The sequence below is a fragment of the Etheostoma cragini genome, chromosome 14 (assembly GCF_013103735.1).
Source record: "Etheostoma cragini isolate CJK2018 chromosome 14, CSU_Ecrag_1.0, whole genome shotgun sequence".
NCBI lineage: Eukaryota > Metazoa > Chordata > Actinopteri > Perciformes > Percidae > Etheostoma > Etheostoma cragini.
This window is the reverse complement of record NC_048420.1, coordinates 19838380-19857189: the sequence shown is the minus strand read 5'-3', so window position 1 is coordinate 19857189 and position 18810 is coordinate 19838380. Positions and strand designations below refer to the sequence as shown.

The 18810-nt window shown below is 39.2% G+C and overlaps 1 protein-coding gene across 1 annotated transcript in view; it reads right to left on the bottom strand.

The window, feature by feature from the left end:
• The window catches only part of atp9b (ATPase phospholipid transporting 9B), a 41657-nt gene extending 22847 nt beyond the window's left edge, over positions 1–18810 (bottom strand). The window contains 10 exon segments of the mRNA XM_034891669.1: positions 1546–1657; positions 3336–3416; positions 5376–5470; positions 6943–6994; positions 8357–8415; positions 9120–9228; positions 9988–10101; positions 11140–11290; positions 14049–14222; positions 18706–18810. Of these exon segments, the coding sequence (XP_034747560.1) occupies positions 1546–1657; positions 3336–3416; positions 5376–5470; positions 6943–6994; positions 8357–8415; positions 9120–9228; positions 9988–10101; positions 11140–11290; positions 14049–14222; positions 18706–18785 (1027 nt within the window). The 5' untranslated portion in view covers positions 18786–18810.

Sequence of the window (18810 nt, the reverse complement as noted above, 5' to 3'; positions counted from 1 at the left end):
ACACACACACACACACACACACACACACACACACACACACACACACGTAAAGTAAGATGAACTGCATGAGAGGAAACACAATAAGGCTGAGCAGAGGCAGTTTTGTCTCATTGGCCACTCAAGCCAACAGACAGGAGTTTAATATGCTTAGACTCTCACGGCCCTCAGCCACCCTATGGGAGCTCATAAAACCTGATCAATACACTGCCATCTTTATTTGCCAATTCATTACGGTGGCCTTATTACAAAGGATTAATGAGTCATTAATATTAAATAAGCTTAATGGGAGAGCAAAGGCAATAATAAACCTAGCACCAGAAATCCCCAAACTATAAAAATGGGCAGAAAGTTAAAAATGGGCAGAAAGCAAAAGGAGGAAAGTTAAGAGCAGGCGAGGAGAAGAAGAGGAAAGAGATCAGTGGTTACGGGACCCGAGGAGAAAGGTGATGAATTAGTTTCGTTGACTTCTAGCTTCAGAAATATTGAGCAATGTGACAAATGGGTTTGTGGCACAGCATGTAGAGGGGCTTCAATTTAAATATGCAAACAACTAATTCTCTTGTCACAGCTGGACTGCGGCCTATAAGAGAGTGACTACATGATGTTCCGGGCCGGTTCAAGTGCCCAGAATGCCACTGTAAAAGCGATGAAGTGTCTGTCAAGGAGATGCTTGGGAGAGACAATGACATTCCCAAGCACAGATGATGTAAGTGGTCTAAGTCAGGCTTTCTGTGCAAGTGTGTGTGTGTGTTTGTTTTTTCTGGTCAAGGTCAGGCCAGAGGGGAGAGCAACACCGCAAATCGATGATGTGGCCATTGCTGAGAGCGTCACAAACACTCTCAACTGACACAACCTTTTCTGTGGGGACTCTGTAAGTTTCAGCAAGGGAGAATTATCTCAACTTATGGGTATTCTCAGAGTTCTTCAAAGCACATAGCAGTTTTAAACCAAACCCCATCAAGGTTTAGGGCCATGAATTTTTGTGCAACACAACTTGAGTACAAGCACAATGATGAGCAGGATGTTTTTTTTTCTATTAAAATGATGCGTAAGTTTTAAGCCATCAACTACATATATGGGAATAGAAAAGTGCCTCTATTGATCTACCTGTCTATCTGTCTGGGCTTGAACCAGAGTTGTGAAGGTTACAAACAGCCCTACTCTTTGTATTGGTCTTTTCTTTTTGAGTGGGGTGGTTGCATGCAACGGTGAGTCTCAGATTGACATTAATGCGTGCCTGAGTGTACAGATGAAGAAACAGAATACAGTCCCACAAAGTCAAAGTGTTAACATTTTCATAAAACATAAAAGTACATAATCATTTTATTTTGTTTGCAAGTTTTGTTTGCACTTCCAGTTTTTTCATGTAAGCAAGTAGATGGAAACATACCTTTTGAGGCAGAGATACAGTATTTTAATCTAGTCTAAGGATTTGAAATGACTTCCTGAAACAGAACAGATTCAATGGGCTGCAGACCATCCATTAAATAAACACAGTAAGCCATTCTACAGACCTCCCCTGGAAAAATCTTTTATCTCATTTCAAGATAATAGAAGAAATAAGAGTTGTCATTTATTTACCAGATGCAACGACTGTGCTGGCCCACAGAGTGTTTTCAATACTCAGACTCTCGTGGATCTGTGGATCTGTGTCTTCCTACAGAAGAAATAAAAAAGGAAAAACATTACTTTGCAATTTGTGTATAGTTGTTCAAGCTTTTATGACTATGGTACGGCTGTACAGTGCCATAGAGTATAGCAGGGCAGCTACGTATCTCTCTTATGTTTAGATTGAGACTGTGTGGACATTGCTTGTCCTATCAACTCTCTAACTAACACTAAAGCCAATGAATTATGGGCATTGTTGAAACGGTCAACAAGAAATGCCAGATTTTGACCTTAATACACCACGGCACAAAACATGAATTCCAAAAGAAAATGCTTCAGCAGGACACCCAGATATACGTGGTTAAAACATTAATGCTACAGGTTGGTTCTATTATTATAGGTTCTATTAGTTTCAGGACTTGTATATTTGTAATATGTTGGTCTAGTTTTGAACTGTTAAAAAGATCATTTATTGAATCTTACAGGAAATCAAATAAAGTGAGTGGCAGAGGATAGATACCTGCCTGAAAGAAATACCTAACATTGTGTTCAATTAGCCAATTGTTGCCCGATACATTCAGCTGGGTATTCTGCAGTCGTGGTTTATCTAAAATTTCACACAGAACAAATTTCCCTAAAAACGAAAAAATCTCAGCTGTGTATAGAATTGAGAAAAACAAGCTCAGTACAGCCGGACCAGAATGGCCGGGCTCTGCTGTGCCATTAATTTCCACAAGCACCTGACACAGTTGTGCAGACTGTAGCAATACAGTGGTGCCTTTATCAATACTTTCACTAGATTTGGCATGGCGATAGAGGCTCTTTTGAAAAACAGTATAGAGAGTGCACGTAGATGAGATTTCAGTGATAAATAAGCCCCTGGAGAGCCTCTTGTTTCACCCTCCCCCCTGTTTTACCCCTCTCTTAACTAAAGAGGAAAGCTCAAAATGGCTTGAGTCAGGAGCGCAAAGTCAAGGCTCCAGTTTCGGCTCAAATTGCCAGCCTGATATGATAATTATGATACCTAAGCACCCACATCCTGTCAATCCACTCAAACATGGGAAGAGGTGCATGAAAAATAAATGTCAGGTTGTAGAATCCGTGACCGCTTTGACATTGGTATCATACTATGTTGTTCATAACTGCAGAGGGTCTCAATAAAGACTCCAGAAACAAAGCCACCATGTCCGTCTCACGGAAGAAAAAAAAAAAAAAGAGGAACCCTCATAAATAGGTAAGTTCATTTGCTGCGGATCTGTGGGAACCCATTTTTTTTCCCATCCTGCTCAGACTAAAAGCACACGCTATGCAAAGGAAGGCCGCGGAGGATGAATGAGCGGAGGAAGTGCTCGCTCACTAAGCCTGGTGTGTGGCCAAGAGTGAAGACGGCCCACAAAGCCTCTCTTTGTACTGGAGCTCTCCTCTCTGTGGGGGCTGCGCTAATCTGCTATTAATAAAAAAAAGAAGGAAAAAAAAAAGAAAGAAAAAAGAAAATCTTTGAGTAACAAGCAGAACGGGATGGATGGAGCTGTAGCGGCGAGAACCTGCCTGTGATGTAAGAGGTATGCCTGATGGAGATAACAACAGGCCTGGATGGACACACAAGATCTCATTGTCGCCGCTTGTCAACACATTGAAGTGATATACATCTTCATGTCAATCCAGTTTCTATAGAAAAGCTCTGCATGTGTTTAACAGGTTATAAAAATGTCAGCAAGTTACTGTACCCTTGTGAAGTTCCCCTCGAAACTGTGGATGTCCAGCTGAGGCTTCTGGGCGTAGACATAGGCGCTGATAGAGAAGAGATCCTGAAACAAGGAGACAGGCCAGAAAAGGGAGGCGATGAAGGATTCAGTAGTTATGAATAAATAGAAAACTCAGACACGGTCTTATTCAATTATATATTACCACAATTATTGATTATTCACCATATTTGTCTTGTAAGGACAAACATTTACATGTTTGGAGGCTATACGTTAATGCAGCAATCTTTTAAAATCGCTTCAGATGAGCGTTAACTAAAATCAAGATTTTATTATTGTCTCTTTCTTTTTTTAATATACAGTGTACATATATGTATATATTATTTTTATAAAAAATAAAAATAACAAGCAACGCCAAAAGACAAGCTGGACTCCTGTGTCGCTTCTAAACCAGAACTCTTCCAGAGACCATTCTGCTAACTTTACACACACACACACACACACACACACACACACACACACACACACACACACACACACACACACACACACACACACACACACAGTTTAGATATATAAAAAGAAAAAAAAAAAGACAATGTAATACATTAATATACAATAAAAACACGGAACCATCATTTTTTGAATCATCTGTTTCTCTGAAACATCCTCTCAAGTAAGACTGCAGCCTTTTTTTTTTGCCCCAAGTGAAACAAAATTGATTGTAAATATTAAATTATTCAGACAGGCTGCCTCTGCAGCGGCCAGGCAACGCTCAGTCATGCTCAGATAGTGTTCTCCTGGTGAGAACACGGGCAGAGCGGTTAAAGAGGAGCAGGGAAGATTATTTTACTGAACCCCCAATGGAGAGTAGTGTTGCTCCAGCATTTTACAGAAATGGGCTCAGAGACTCCGTGACATCTTGATGCATTCAGAGAGATCAATGCGGCTGCTGAACAAACTGGACTTACTCTGCGATTTAGAGCAAACACATAAGCCTGAATGTAGTCAGTTGTTGCTGTTTTTTTTTTACTTAAAAGGCATATATGATATAATTTACTTGATCTTAGAATGACCTAGCTTTATGAAGATTTCAAAGTACTATTACTATCCAGTACATACAGCAAGAGCTCAACCATAAGTATTTAGGAACTAGGAATTAGGAATTTGACTAATAATCCCCTGAGGATAACACTAAAAACACTAAAATCTGGCTTTTGTTTTTAGTGGAAAAGGTTACAATTGGCATTCTTTCCTAGAAACAATGATTCTGCAGTAGGCACAAGCATTTATCGGCTCCAGCTTCTATTGGCAGTGGGGGAATCATGTCACCCGGGTGGACACGCTTATTTTTGCACGCCACAATGCTATGACGCTTGTCACCTCCGTCTACAACTTCTGCAACTCTTTGAACTAATTTGGGCGCAAGAAGCGTTTGTGGCATCTAGTGGCAATGAGAAAGGAGTCTATGACCTAATTTTAGCGAGTTTTCCTGCGTTAAAAAAGCCTAGCATATTTTTTGCAGGAAAAAGGGTCAAAAGGTGTCAACTATTTAGTTAATTTTAGAGAAATTAAGCTCTTATGTCCGCCTGAGAACAATCACAAAAGAGCATGACACTGATCTGTCTTGACTTCTGACTAAAGGTGAGTTTGGGAGATATTATCAAATACTCAGAATAAATAATCCAAAATTGAGGGATAACAAGGTTGCATAGAGGCTAAAGTGAAGACAACTCTTGCAATCATCAGGTGTCTTGAAACCCAATATGGATGCCGAAGCTCAATCATCAAATGACTTGCTGAAACTTTAATTCTCTGATCACACTAAGTGGCAACAAAAAAAAACATTGACTCTACTTAAATCTGAAGTGTTGCGTATCGCCTCCAGTTAAAGGAAGCTGCTGTCAGGTTCAGACTGTTCCTCCTGTCTGTCATCAGTGATTAGGTTTCCATCACAATCAGGCAACTTCATTTGAGGAGCAATGCTTTTAGAGATAACAGAACACTCATTCACAATCCCTTTGTCTGTTACCAGAGAGTCGCAGCATCGTAATGTATCCATACCCCCACTGCTGGTAGTCGTTGAGTGCAGCCAACAGCAACCTTCAGTTTCCAGTCGGTTTCTCCATCCAGCTGATCAGTTCTGATGAAACATCCACCTGAAAAAAAGGGACAGAAACACTGTAAGGACTATTGCGTTGTCTAACCATGTCCCATGGTTAACAACAACCTCGGCCACAAATTACATTTACAGAATTAGCATATATACTAAAATGAAGCCTAATAGTAGACAAAGTGGATAGAAGTTGGTAAACTGACTCGGTAATGTTAGTTACACAGCCCTATCTGTCTAAAGTTTTCCAATATTAGCAACTGGTCATACCCGACCAAACACCGTTTTCATCTTTTAAAAGTTACAGTCTCACAATTTCCCTCAGAAAATTTATGATTTAGTATAATGTTTTACATAGAATCAAATTCAGCACAAAATCTTAGAATTTCTGGAAACTCTGGGAGGTTCTTAAAATTTAAACACCAGTCAGCCAACAAACATGAGACACTTTTAATAAAATGCGTGGGAGTTTTGTGTTCACACGGTTAAATAAAGCATATGCATCACACATCTTAGTGAGTCATTGTATATTGAAGCGTTAAAACATATTCAGCTTCTAAAATGATGTTACTGTGATAAACTAACATATATCTATCGAACAGGAAGGTACATTACAACCTGATGCACGACGCAGAGCATGTGTGGCTGATGTGGACACCGCAAGCTATAACAAACGTTGAGCAGTCGTGACCTGTATTGATCCGAGGTAATATTACATATGAAACTGATGGATGAGAGGAACTATGTGACAGAGAGGGTAAAGGGCAGCTATAAACCATCCCTGGAGGGTTAACTATGATGGACAACATTAACACAAGGAGGATGATTCATGCTTTCCTTCTGCTGCAATGGCACTTCAGCTCCTCACATATCATCACTGAGATGTGTGTGTACAACTATGTGAAAGACAAAGTATACAAGGCTGTATATGTGAAAGATAAAGGTGTGTGTGTGTGTGTGTGTGTGTGTGTGTGTGTGTGTGTGTGTGTGTGTGTGTGTGTGTGTGTGCCCGCGCGTGTGTGTGTGTGTGTGTGTGTGTGTGTCAGAGTCATAAAGACATCAACAACTCCCTGCCAAGCATATTGGCACATCAAAGATTGATGGAAATGATGTCCTTAGAACATTTCCTCCCAATGCCCCTTAGAAAAGAGCTAGGATCTGACGCAGCTCATTGATTAATTGGAATTTACATCATCAGTCACTAGAAGATTGTGACATAAATCATATGAATCACAGGCTGCCTTGGAGATGATGTCAAAGGACTGGAAGTGTGGGGATAAGTCACATTTCTCACCCAAATGATCTTGACGCAGTTTGTTAAAGTGCCACAGGGCACACAAGGATCAACAGTAAGGCATTTTATTGTTTGCATTACTCTTCCATCCATTGCAATGAATTGTTATTTTTTCTCCATTTTAGGACCTTTATTAATCAAGGAGGAGTCTTGCTGATGCTGATTAGAACTTTTCAGGTCCTCCTTCACATTGATAAAGTTACACTAACACTTTGCCAGCTCACCATTTTTCTCTGACGTTCTCAGGAATATCATGTCTGCAGGTATCCTTTGGTTCTACAAAAAAGAAAGAGAAAAAGCAAAAGTGCAAATGGCGGTGTGTTATTGAGTGCTGTGGCAAAAGCCCTTTGAATCTTCCTGAATAATTAAACAGGGTCAATACCTTGAACGGAGGGTGAAGGAGAAACCGTTTTTTTAAGAGTCTGCCTAAGATTCAGTAACGGAAATTTAACTTTTGAGCAGCAGCTGCATTCCATTTTGGCTGAGCTGAAACCGAAGAACGCATGCTTAACAGGTGAGTAGGAGTTTTATAGTATCAACATGCATTCTCGGTTTAACAGTGAAGAAAAACTCTGACTAACACTGTGCCTTCAAGTCAAGTTAAGTTACTTACCATTATATACTTTAGAGTTTCTGGTAAGCTATTCAAAATCCTGTTTTCAATCTTTTGGAGGTGGGGAGAATGATTTAACTTTTTAGAAAATGGAAAAAAAGAGGCAAACAGGCAAATACTCTTTGAATTAACTCAAACCTGTATTACACCCATTAACTGTTTTTGTGCAGAGTTACTCACATTACAACAGGGTAGGGTAGTCACATCACACTTTCATTTTGTTTTTTACCAGTAATGCAGACGGATGTTAAAGGTCCCATGGCATGAACATTTCACTTTATGGAGGTTTTCAAGCCTATGGTCCCCAGTGGCAAGAAATGGCGATAGGTGTAAACCGAGCCCCGGTTATCCTCCTCTGCTTTTGAGAACAAGAAAGCTCAGATGGGCCGATCTGACATCTTGCTCCTTATGAGGTCATAAGGGGCAAGGTTACCTCCCCTTTCTCTGCTTTGCCCGCCCAGAGAATTTGGCCCACCCATGAGAGAGAGACATCTTGGCTTTCAAATGCGCACAGTGGCAGTTGGTCAAGGCCACACCCCCAGCCTCCACCTTGCCCCCCTCTCTCCTCCTCAATAGCTATAGACACAGAAATGGCACATACTAAGGAAAGCTCATTGTAGGACTGGCTCTAGAGGCTGTAATTCTGCACCAGGCTGAATTACGGGAAGGAGACTTCAGATGCAGTATTAAGGAGCCACTAAGGCCTATAAAAGCATACAAAAAGCACCGTGTTATGGGGCCTTCAAAGTTAACATTTTGACAGCCAAATTACACTTTAACAGCCAAACGACCATCTATTTGGCATAACCAAATGGAAAACCTCATAACAGAAGACCTGTAAGGCCCAAATGTGTAACCTCATTTAAAGCTTACATCTTCTTCTTCTTAAACTACAGTTTAAACATGGCACAAAAATATTTTTGGTCACTCGACAAAGAAAACATTTGTCGTAGAAAACAGCCCAAAATTAAGCCTTTCAAAATCAGTGCATGCAAAGATATCTACAGGAATAACTAAAGATGTACCTTATCAACAATGATCAGATCCCCAACTTGTATGTCTGAACTCTTCACTTGAATTTTACCTGAGGAAAAAGTGGAATGAAGAAAAATGGGTAACAGATAGCAACCCTAAGGCAACGTAACATTCAAATTAAGACTTCATTTTTAAAATATGATGGGAACTTTAAAATAGCTATGAAATCAAATGAAGATATTGATTTCCGGCCCTTGATAATGATGCTGACTGTTAAAACCACAACCCACTTTTTGCAATTGCTAATCTCTTTCTCTCTCACCTTCTAACAGATAGATTACCTCCAGCATGATAATTTAATACCCCTCTGTTTTCATCTCTGGTCAGGGGCATAGACAAAAACAATGGCACATTGGGTCACTCTCAATTATATTGCCTCAATATCCGCCACGACCCCTCTTCTTCTGTGCTCACAAGCACACGTAACTGGGAACATGCACACGAGCACATAGCGAGAGCTATATCCTCAGCCATGGTCACAGATACTACACAGGGGGATTTTACCACACATTCAACAAAGGGACAGCTCTTAGATCATACGGTCTTGAGAAACTGAGAGAAAACAAAAATCAATGCCATTACAGCAAGAAAAATGACTTCTGTTACAAGTGTAGATCCAGTGGAGAACCGTCTCTTAATTGCATGGGGATAGCTTGACTATACGTTGGAGTATCCGTTATCATATTGTCAGCAGCAAACAGCCACAGGCGTGAGGAAGAGTGTGGATGGATTTCTCTCAGTTCCCTCACTAACCTCGCACTGTGAGCTTGCTGTAGAGTTGAGAGTTCATCTCTTTGTCCCGTTGGTACCGTCGCACTTCATCCACAGCCTCTCGCATCACTGTAACGGCTAACACAAAACCCTGAGCAACAAAAAAAAGAAAAACACACCATGATCATTTATAAAGCTTCATTCATACCAGAATCCATTAATATAACATATGAAGCTAACGTTTAAACAAAAGAGGTTCACTTCTTACTTTATTAACTCATAAAAACAACATAAGAGACACTTAAGGAAAACAGTCTTTGAAAACAGAGGTTTTTTGTCAAATGAGGTAACAAAAACACAAACTCACTGTATAAAAAGATGGATATAAAGTGCTACGTGTGTAAATATGTAGGTGATCCATTTGGCTTCAGGTCTGTAACTAATGATTATTTTGATAATCAATTAATCTGCAGATTTGTCTTTGTGATTAGTCCATTAATTGTTTTGACTATGAAGTGTCAAGAAATAATAAAATAGCACATTACACAATCTCTCTGAACCAAAGGTGATGTCTTCAAATGATATGCTTTGCCTGATCAACAGTAACAGCAAATTTGAAAAGACGGAATTATAAAAGGCTTGTCATTGTTGATACAAATTATGATTTCTTTGAATGTATCAACTAATTTAACCAACTAACCTATTAAGCAGCTAATCACTTCAGATCTACCTGGCTTTTAGCTACCTGACATTTATTAAATCACAATAAAGACTGTTTTGTATAAACAATAACAGTCACAAATACATACAAGCAACATTCGTGGCATAATCCTGGGCAGACATGCTTTGAGAGAGCAACATATTTTCTAATGCAAATCAATTAAAGAGTGAAAACTAAAACAGCCTTTACCAGAGGTGCCCAGTATGTGTACAAATATCCGATTTTTAGTGATGGTACAAACTGGGAACAGGCCACCACCAGAAAGTAGAGATTGAGGAAGAACTTGAACTGCTGGTAGAGAACCTGAGAGGGGAGCAGAAGACAAGGATTCAGCAAGGTGAGTGAACATGTCATCAAGGTGAGTCAAAAACGACGACAGCTGCCAGAGAAGACAAAGAAGATGCAGCAACAACAAAGGAGACAAGATGGGTGACTGTACATGTTCCAAGGTGTAACAAGATACATGCTAATGCTGTTAGCTTTACATTGACCTAATGGAAACTCTTGACACTTTAACAACTTCTGTTTCAAATGGCATTCAGGTTACCGATTTCACGTGGTAACCTGGTACAATATCGGTTGGTGCATACGCTTGGCAGAACAAAACACACAGCACAGGACAAACGGGACTGAAAAAAGGCCAATTTTCTTAAATCACATGTACCAAAATGCAAGCTGGGACTTACTAAGGGCTCTTTGCTAACGGGTTATCCATCAACAAGGATCCTTTAGTATTCTAATTCATTTAAGGTCAAAATTTGAATAATGTTTGCAATAATGAGAGTCTTGCGTCTCGTCACAGATTATCCGAGACAATGGGATCGATGGACGATGCTCGACAGTTAATGAACCCCCTGACCTTTAGGGGAAAATGCACACTGCTAAACTCAATTTGTGTGTATTTAATAATTCAACATGGAGGGAGAAAAACAGAGCTGTTTTGGCCACCATCGATGAGAATATCTGCGTCTCTAACAGACAGTTGACATTTTATGGCCTTGGCCAAAGGTGGTCCTTTTAATCATGTAACCATTTGGTTTTTAATAAGTAAGTCTGATGGATCTCTAATGTCCCCTACAGTGTAAACCCTTAACTTAATGACAGAACAGTTAACAATTACACCCAGTGTGTGCTACTGTGCTTTACATACTGTTAGTCTGCAAAGAGATCCAACATATTTCAACTGGAAGGAGGAATTGCCACTGTGCAGACTATAAAAAGTTAACAGTGGAAACATTGACTCAAAAAAGCCGCAACGTCTGTGTTTGGAACAAAGATCGGAGCTTAAAATGTGAATTATTAGGGCCATAGGTCTTTGTTGTTCTCTGAATTCAAACTCACCCCAGGCACAAATGTGAAGATGTTGTACTTCTGGTTTTTGATGGCATTTTTTGGGAACTTCTCTTCACATTTCTCCGGGGAGCCAAGCCACACTGTCCTGGCCTTCAGCTCCTTCTTCCTTCGACAAATATGAACCAGGCAGTCGCAGCAGCTGAGAGGGGAAGACGTCAATAAGATCCAGTGTAAACACATTACACCCACCACATGCTACTAAATGTATTGGGCTGCAACTAACAATCAATCCATTAGCAATATATTGGCTAATTACTTTCTTGATCATTGGATTCATTATTTGGTCTGAAAATTGCCCATCATAATTTCCTGAAACCCAGGTGATGTCCAAAAAGTTGATGTTTTGTTTGACCAACTGTCCAAAACCCAAAGAGATTTAATTAACGATTACATAAGACAAAGAAAAGCAGCAAATCCTAACAGTTAAGAAACTCTAACAGGAAAATACTAGTTTGCTTTGCTTCGTACAGATCAATATCTCTCTTTATTGAACCGTTTCAGCTTTAAATCGTACAGCTGAGTTTGTGTCCTATACTCCAAGAAACTTCCTTTACCAAGTAAGTTATGTGGCAAAACAATGCAAAAATGAAGTAGAGAAGAAGAAGCACACTGCACAACTTAGAGACCTAAAACAATAAAATACATGTTTAGTTGAAATTATGATTTAAAAAAAGAAAGATACAGCTAAAACCAATGTATATCAATTGAGTTTTTTTGTTTGTTTTCTTAAAGTAGATCAATTTTATGACCAAACGTTAATACGTTTTGTTATTTTTTATTTCTTATACAGACTCTTCCCCACAATCCAAGAGTCTTCTAACAGAATGACAGCTTAGAATTTACTTCTGGCTTCTGGATTGTTAAAAGAAAGATGTTTAAAAATGGGGAGAAAACCCCAAAACCAGAAAAGAGAATTTATTATCTACCACATTAGCGTGAGTCAATTGAAGTTAAAGTTTTTTTTCATAATCACAACCTAGACTTTTTCATTAGTGTTTTTTGGGTGTTAGTGTTAATTAGATCTTCAAGGCTTCTTTTGACACAATTTTATAAAGAAGTCCTTTGCGTACAGGCAATGTAATTAGCTGAAAAGGTTAGTATCTCTCCAGGAGGGAATTCGCCCCTTAAGTCTGTGGGAGTCAGGCACATTTTTGAGCTGAATATCAGGTAAACCTCAAGAACCAGACATTCTATATGGGTGCCGACATACAGTACTGCATGGCAGAATATGATACATATTTGTCCTTGTAAGATTTACTTCATGTTAAATCTTTCCAACATGCAAAGACAAGCCCTTTCCTACATTATGTACCTATTTTATTATTGTAATAATAGCAAAGTTCTAGGAAGAGATTAGAGAGAAGGGATGAATTGTAGATTGACATTTACTTTTTTTGTAAATATTTGAATTTCTATCAACCTGCTAATGACTACATTGGGGCTTATCTAGCATATCTGATATTAAATGCAAACAGGGTGTAGTGTGGGGGTAAATTACAATGAGAGCAGCTAGATGTGAGCGTGACCTAAACTGGCACCTGGGGGGGGAAAGTGGGGAGTGTGTCAGTGTATACCGTCATGCTGATCGACTTGGCTTTTCCACTTTTTAAGCAAGTTGGCAAAACATAAAACTAAATAAATCAACTTTGGTAAAAAGTCTTGTTTGTATTGGCCTTGATGGTCTCTGTCTCTGTGCACTCCGAGTCCAGTTTCATAAGAGCGATTATTTGAGCAAATGAATGCTATTTAAATAATATGCCATTTGAACAGTCAGGGCTTATTCAGTGTGAAGTATTTGTGTTTTATAATCCCACACTAAGCACACATAAAATTACTGGAAAGCATCAAACTGGTCAGCTGTGAAAAATCCGATTTGTTCATTAGTGGGGGAATAGGGAGGGGGGGGGGGGGGTGGATCAATATGCAGCTTCAACTGGAGATGCACCACTAACAACCAAACGGCACAGGAAACTATGAAACTCCTACGTCAGTAAAGGTTCCTTTTTGGGCACTGAAGTCCTGCACAAAAAAATGTTACACATTATTTTTCTGGCATAAACAAACACTCCTCTCTAATGGAGCATCTTTAGAGGGCAAAACCTGTCAAATTAATCATTAGCTGGATAAACCGCACCGTTCTGTTTGACCTGAAAATCTTTTTGGACTGATGGTGCGCATCGAGGAACTCGACCAAAAACATGCCCTTATCCTCTCTTTGCACTTCATGCACAACTACCGGTGCGTTTGAAATCCAAACTGATCGTCATGAGCATACTTACCGACACTATACACTACACATACATTTACAGAATGACAAAACTACTTTCAGAGTGGGTCAACGGCCCAAATGGAAGTACAAGAACTCTTTTCTACAGACAGAACATAACATGACTTTGCAGTGCAGCAGAGGAATTTATTTAGATTTGAAAACAGTAAACATCTCCGTGTTGTTCTCGGAAAAAATACCTGACCTCACACCCATTCTTGCACAATGATTATCAATTTCCCAATTTGGCCTTTATGTTTAGAGATCTGCTGTATAAAAGCTGTAAAATATAAATCATATCCAAAAAGTGTAATAATAGTAAGAATATTATATCAACATTTATTATCTAAACACTCCAGGACAATAGTATGGGGTAGCAGCTACAAACATGTAGCAAAAAGCAGAACCTTTCTAAGGAATATGATATAGTTTTATTTGGAAATTGTTTCAGCAATTTTTCTCCCAAGCAGAAGTAGGACTGAACTGAACTTAGAGAAAACAGTCCAGCTACATGAGACTGAGTGTAATCAGGGCTTTATTTCTTTGAGTCATTATGCACAGATGACCAACATAACTCATCATGTCGTAATAAAAGCATATAAACAACAAAAGTGCAATGGTGTAGAAATACCTGCCACAGAGGACTTTCCACCCTCCTAGGAGGAACCAGCCGAGGCCTCTCTGTCTCTGATTGACTCGGGCCCGGGGCAGCGTCTGGTAATCACTCTCATCATTCTCAAAGCCTTCTTCCGACATCATCAGAGGCATCTCATCCAGGTTAGAGGGTTCATCTTCTAGAGAGTATCTGTGAGGACAGAGCACAGTCAAATATAAAGAAACCGAACATGGAATTGCGACAGATTGTATCAGAAGGACGCTCCATTATTTTGAAAGAGGAATGATACAATTTTGTGTTAAGGTGCAATTACAGATTACAGCCTTGTACGTTTATGGTGTGAATATTCACTTGAGGTGAAAGGAGATAAGATCAAATCCAAAAAATACACATTTATTCAGTCATGATGATTTTCCATTTAAAATGTAACAAACAGTTACATTGAGAAATATAAACAGCACTCTACTCCTCTTTTAAGCCACATGGATTCGGAATTACACATGCTCTACAGAGAGGTTGTGTGGCCGTTAAGGGACATTGAGCAGTCGGTTGACTGTCAACATTACATAGTTACTTCATATTGCACCAGATGTGCAAAAAGATTAGAGCTTGTTCGGCGCAGTTGGTCCAGTTCCTCCATCACTGTAGAGTACATCTACTATTCACATTATAAAGACACACTGGAAACACTCTTGCAAAGCTCACAATGCCTTATTAATGATGCCCCTCTGAAGAATCATCACAACTGCTTGATGTGCACAAACTGCACATCAAGCAGTGTGTGGCCTAACAGGAAAAACATACATGGGCTCACAATACTGACAACACACATACATTACACTACAAAACTACAAAAGCAACTAAAGATGCAAATTCTATACAGTACAATGTGGTCAATAGACGTCAAACCATCAAACCTAGAATAAAAATCTAAGATGCCTAAAACTGAAACTATGATGAAGGAAAACTTTTTGTTGTACAGTATTATTTAAGTAAATAATAAGTAAAAGTATATCTATTCAAACACAGCTAAATGTGACAGATAGCTTGCTGTGCAGACAGTGAGTGTTGGATTCCAAAGGGGATATCAGGTTTACAATAAGATGAACTACTCTCTTGGTTACTGTAGTCGAGGCCCTTTCCCATTCTCCTGGCATGTAGCTGAGCCTACAGTAGACTATTCTTTACCGCCATAAAAACACAAAAAACATATTCACACTACGAAAATATTTTTGCATGTACACTTCCACTCCACACATGCCAAGCAGGTCTCCATAATGACATTATTACTTTTACTTTTTTATTACTTTTTTACTACTGTATTTTCTGAAGAAATTAAATAGGTTGCTCTCTTCTGAATGTATGCAGACCACCTTTACATTGATTTCTGATTGTTTAGTTGAAAACAAGTGAGAATCAACCTTGTTTACTATTAATTGTCAACTAATTATGGTGCAAACCCAAATCTGGTGTTGTTAATAGGATGTGAAGGAAGCGTCCTACATCACTACTGGCAAAGTTGCTCACGCTGATCCAGCACAATGAGACATATCAGACACCAAAAACTTTCACATTCTTACCTGATATATTTCAATAGACAAAAAAATGCTACCAAGTGGGTGAAGTCTAATGTCCGTCTACAATACCTGGTTGCTTTTATTACCAGCAACCACTTGAACGAATGAAAAAAAAATGACTTCAACATACAGAAATAAAATCATAGGTTACCGGGGAACTGTTTTTTTCTCATACATACAGAAGATATAGTAGAGGCAGATCTATTTGGGTAGTCTGCCCAAAACAAAATTTAAATTTGGAAAACTCTGGAACATAAACAGGCTGAATGGTCACTCCATGTACATGAATATGTGTCTTGTCCATACAAAAACACATAAACAAGCATAAAACTAACACCTGCGGGATTATGAGCTTAAGATCACCCATCCACACTAGTTCTCGGTGATAAGGCCCTCCAGAGGCAAAACATGCAGAAGCTGGTGAAGCCCTATATTTGTTTCAGTTGAGAAGTTTCTGCAACGTTAATTTAAGAACCAGAGATATAATGATACCCTAGTAATTAAGAGGACTTTCAGACCTAAAACAACTTGTTATCTCTCCTTGCACCATGTAATCCACTGTGGACAGTGAAAAACCCCCAAAGTAAGGCTCTGCACCAATATTACTCAGACAAGAACTGGATGGTTTGTAGATTCCCAGTTCTTACTTTTCTTTACTATATTCAAATATCTCACTACATCATGTGATTTAGCCTGAAAATTCACTCCAGTCTAACCAAACACTAATGAATTTTACACATGGCATAAATTGCTTTAATCTGTAGTGCTACATAAAACACAGATCCCTGGTGTACAACTATAATAATATGTTTGCTCATGGAGTGGCAATTTCAATTCATACAAAGTTGGTTCCTCCCCACATCTCCTACTTTTAAACCAATTCAAACCATGATCATGGATCACGCAGTGACATAAAAGGACAATCAGTCTGATTATTTCACTGTACTTATTTTGGACTGATGACAGATTAGATATTCAAACACAACACACATACACTTTCTCATTCACTTAAATGGAAAAGTGTGTCCAAACTTTTGACTGGTACTGCAAATTCATACAATACCACACATTTTATTAAAACACAATGCTAAGCAACTAACTGTAACAACTTTCACTAAACCAAATAAACTCAGTGAACACCTGGGTATAGGGTGGTAGTGAAGGTCTTGTGGTCTTTGCTGGTCCAGTTTTACATAGAAACCTAACAGAGCAGCAAAGTTCAAACCATGAGAAAGCCCAGCAATATTTGAATATTATGTGTAATATATTTATATAATATTAGAAACTGCTCTTAAACTGAATCTTAATCCGCTCAGTATTCACAATGAAAATAATGGCCCTCACCTAGCAAAACTGACCCAATGTTTATTTCTGCCGGTGAAGAACTCACTAAGCACATGACTTCAAGAGACGATTAATGTTGTCACCACATAAATCAACAGCATTCCACGGCAATCAGAAAGAAGAGGGAAAGATAGGCATCAAGATAGGTCAAAGGTTAACTGAAAGGTTTGCAAAGAAAAAAAAAAGATCTAATAAATATGAGTCTCCACAATAAGTAGAATATTTGATTTTTTTTAAAGACAGGGCCTGTAGACTTAAGGGATTACACATAATACATAAAAGGCCGTGTTAAGTAGTGCATGGTCTACATCGACAACCTTCCACTTCTGGAATTGTTCAGGTGCCAGCGGGTTAGTTGGTATATTAAATTATGGTCAACTTTTGAGGACTGTGGTTAACTGCACCTCAGATCTCTGCAGGTCAAATCCATACAGCTAGCTAGACTATCTGTCCAATCAGAGTTTTCTGTTGCACGACTAAAACAACCTTTGAATGTACACAAGTTCCAAAACAAGTTCCTTACAGAGGCTTTTTTGCAGAGGCACCGTAGCTCCGCCCTGCGCTTAGCGCTGCCCAAGACGATTGTGATTGGTTTAAGAAATAAATAAATAAATAAATAAACCAGAGCATGCAAGTCTCCTATCCCAGATTGCTGTGTGGACTAGTCAGACCCTCCTAGGCACCGCGTCTGGCACTGTAAGACTAGGGAGTGCAAAACATGGTTGGATTTAGTTCAAAACCTGCAAATCAACTCGTGAGGCTCTGACCTCAGCAACCACCAACCTTCTTAGTGTTTTGTGGTTTTTTTCTTTTCACACCTTAGGGACTTGAGGAATGTTAATAGACATATTGTGTCTTGCTATTCAACTCCCACATCTAATTACATAATAATTCAACTCTATATCTAGTGGAAACTGCCGCAGCGAAAGCATTGTTGCAAACAATTGCTTCCCGCGTCAGTGGAAAAGCTTTATTAGTGGGACTTAACCAGCTTCAGCACCAGTGCACGGTAGCTGACCCAGCAGTTAAAGTTCTTCACATGGCCAACTAAACTGTCACATGAATCTTATTACTGAGAGCAAGAGAAAGGAATTCAGAAAGCCAGACGTGTCATGTGCGTCTACAATCTAAGTTTAAATGTGAGGTAGATAAACATCATCACAACTCAAGAAGAACTGCTTGTGTCCAAGCCAATAAATAACAATTAAACATATTCACTTATACTTAGTAAACACTTGGTAACAACCTTGGTCTACAAGGTACCTTGCCATGGGACTAGTTCACTTACTGTCCATTCCTGACCCTGATGGCTTTATTAGCTCTTCCTCGTCCGGTCTGAAAAATGAATGATGATTACAGTATGCAACAACACTTTAATAACATGTGGCTAACTTCGTCAACACAGATGCTATCACATGACTTTAAATGCAAGGAGAGGGCTGAGCAGTGCATTGGTCAACATATATCTTTCTTTCACTCTCTAAAACGCACACTAAGAGGTTATGGAGTTTGTGGTATTGGACTAGTTTGTTTCTTTTACTTTATGGATGGTGGTGTGAGCAAACCAAGCAGCTGTCAAAGAAACAAAATGCGAAAGAGCTGTCAGCAACAGAGCTAGCAACACAGGCTAACAGCCACGAACCGAACACAAACACGCACCTAGCAGCAAGCGAGGCAGCTTAAACACTATAGACAAACGGCTGCGTGTTTAAAAAGGAACCGAAGAAATAGCCTCTCTCACCACTTCATACCTTGAAAGTCTGGAGGAATTGTAATACGGGATTCTCTTCGAGTTCTTCCGTATTGGATTTAATGGGATGCTGTCAGCCATCTTGGCTGGGCAGTACCTACGGTCA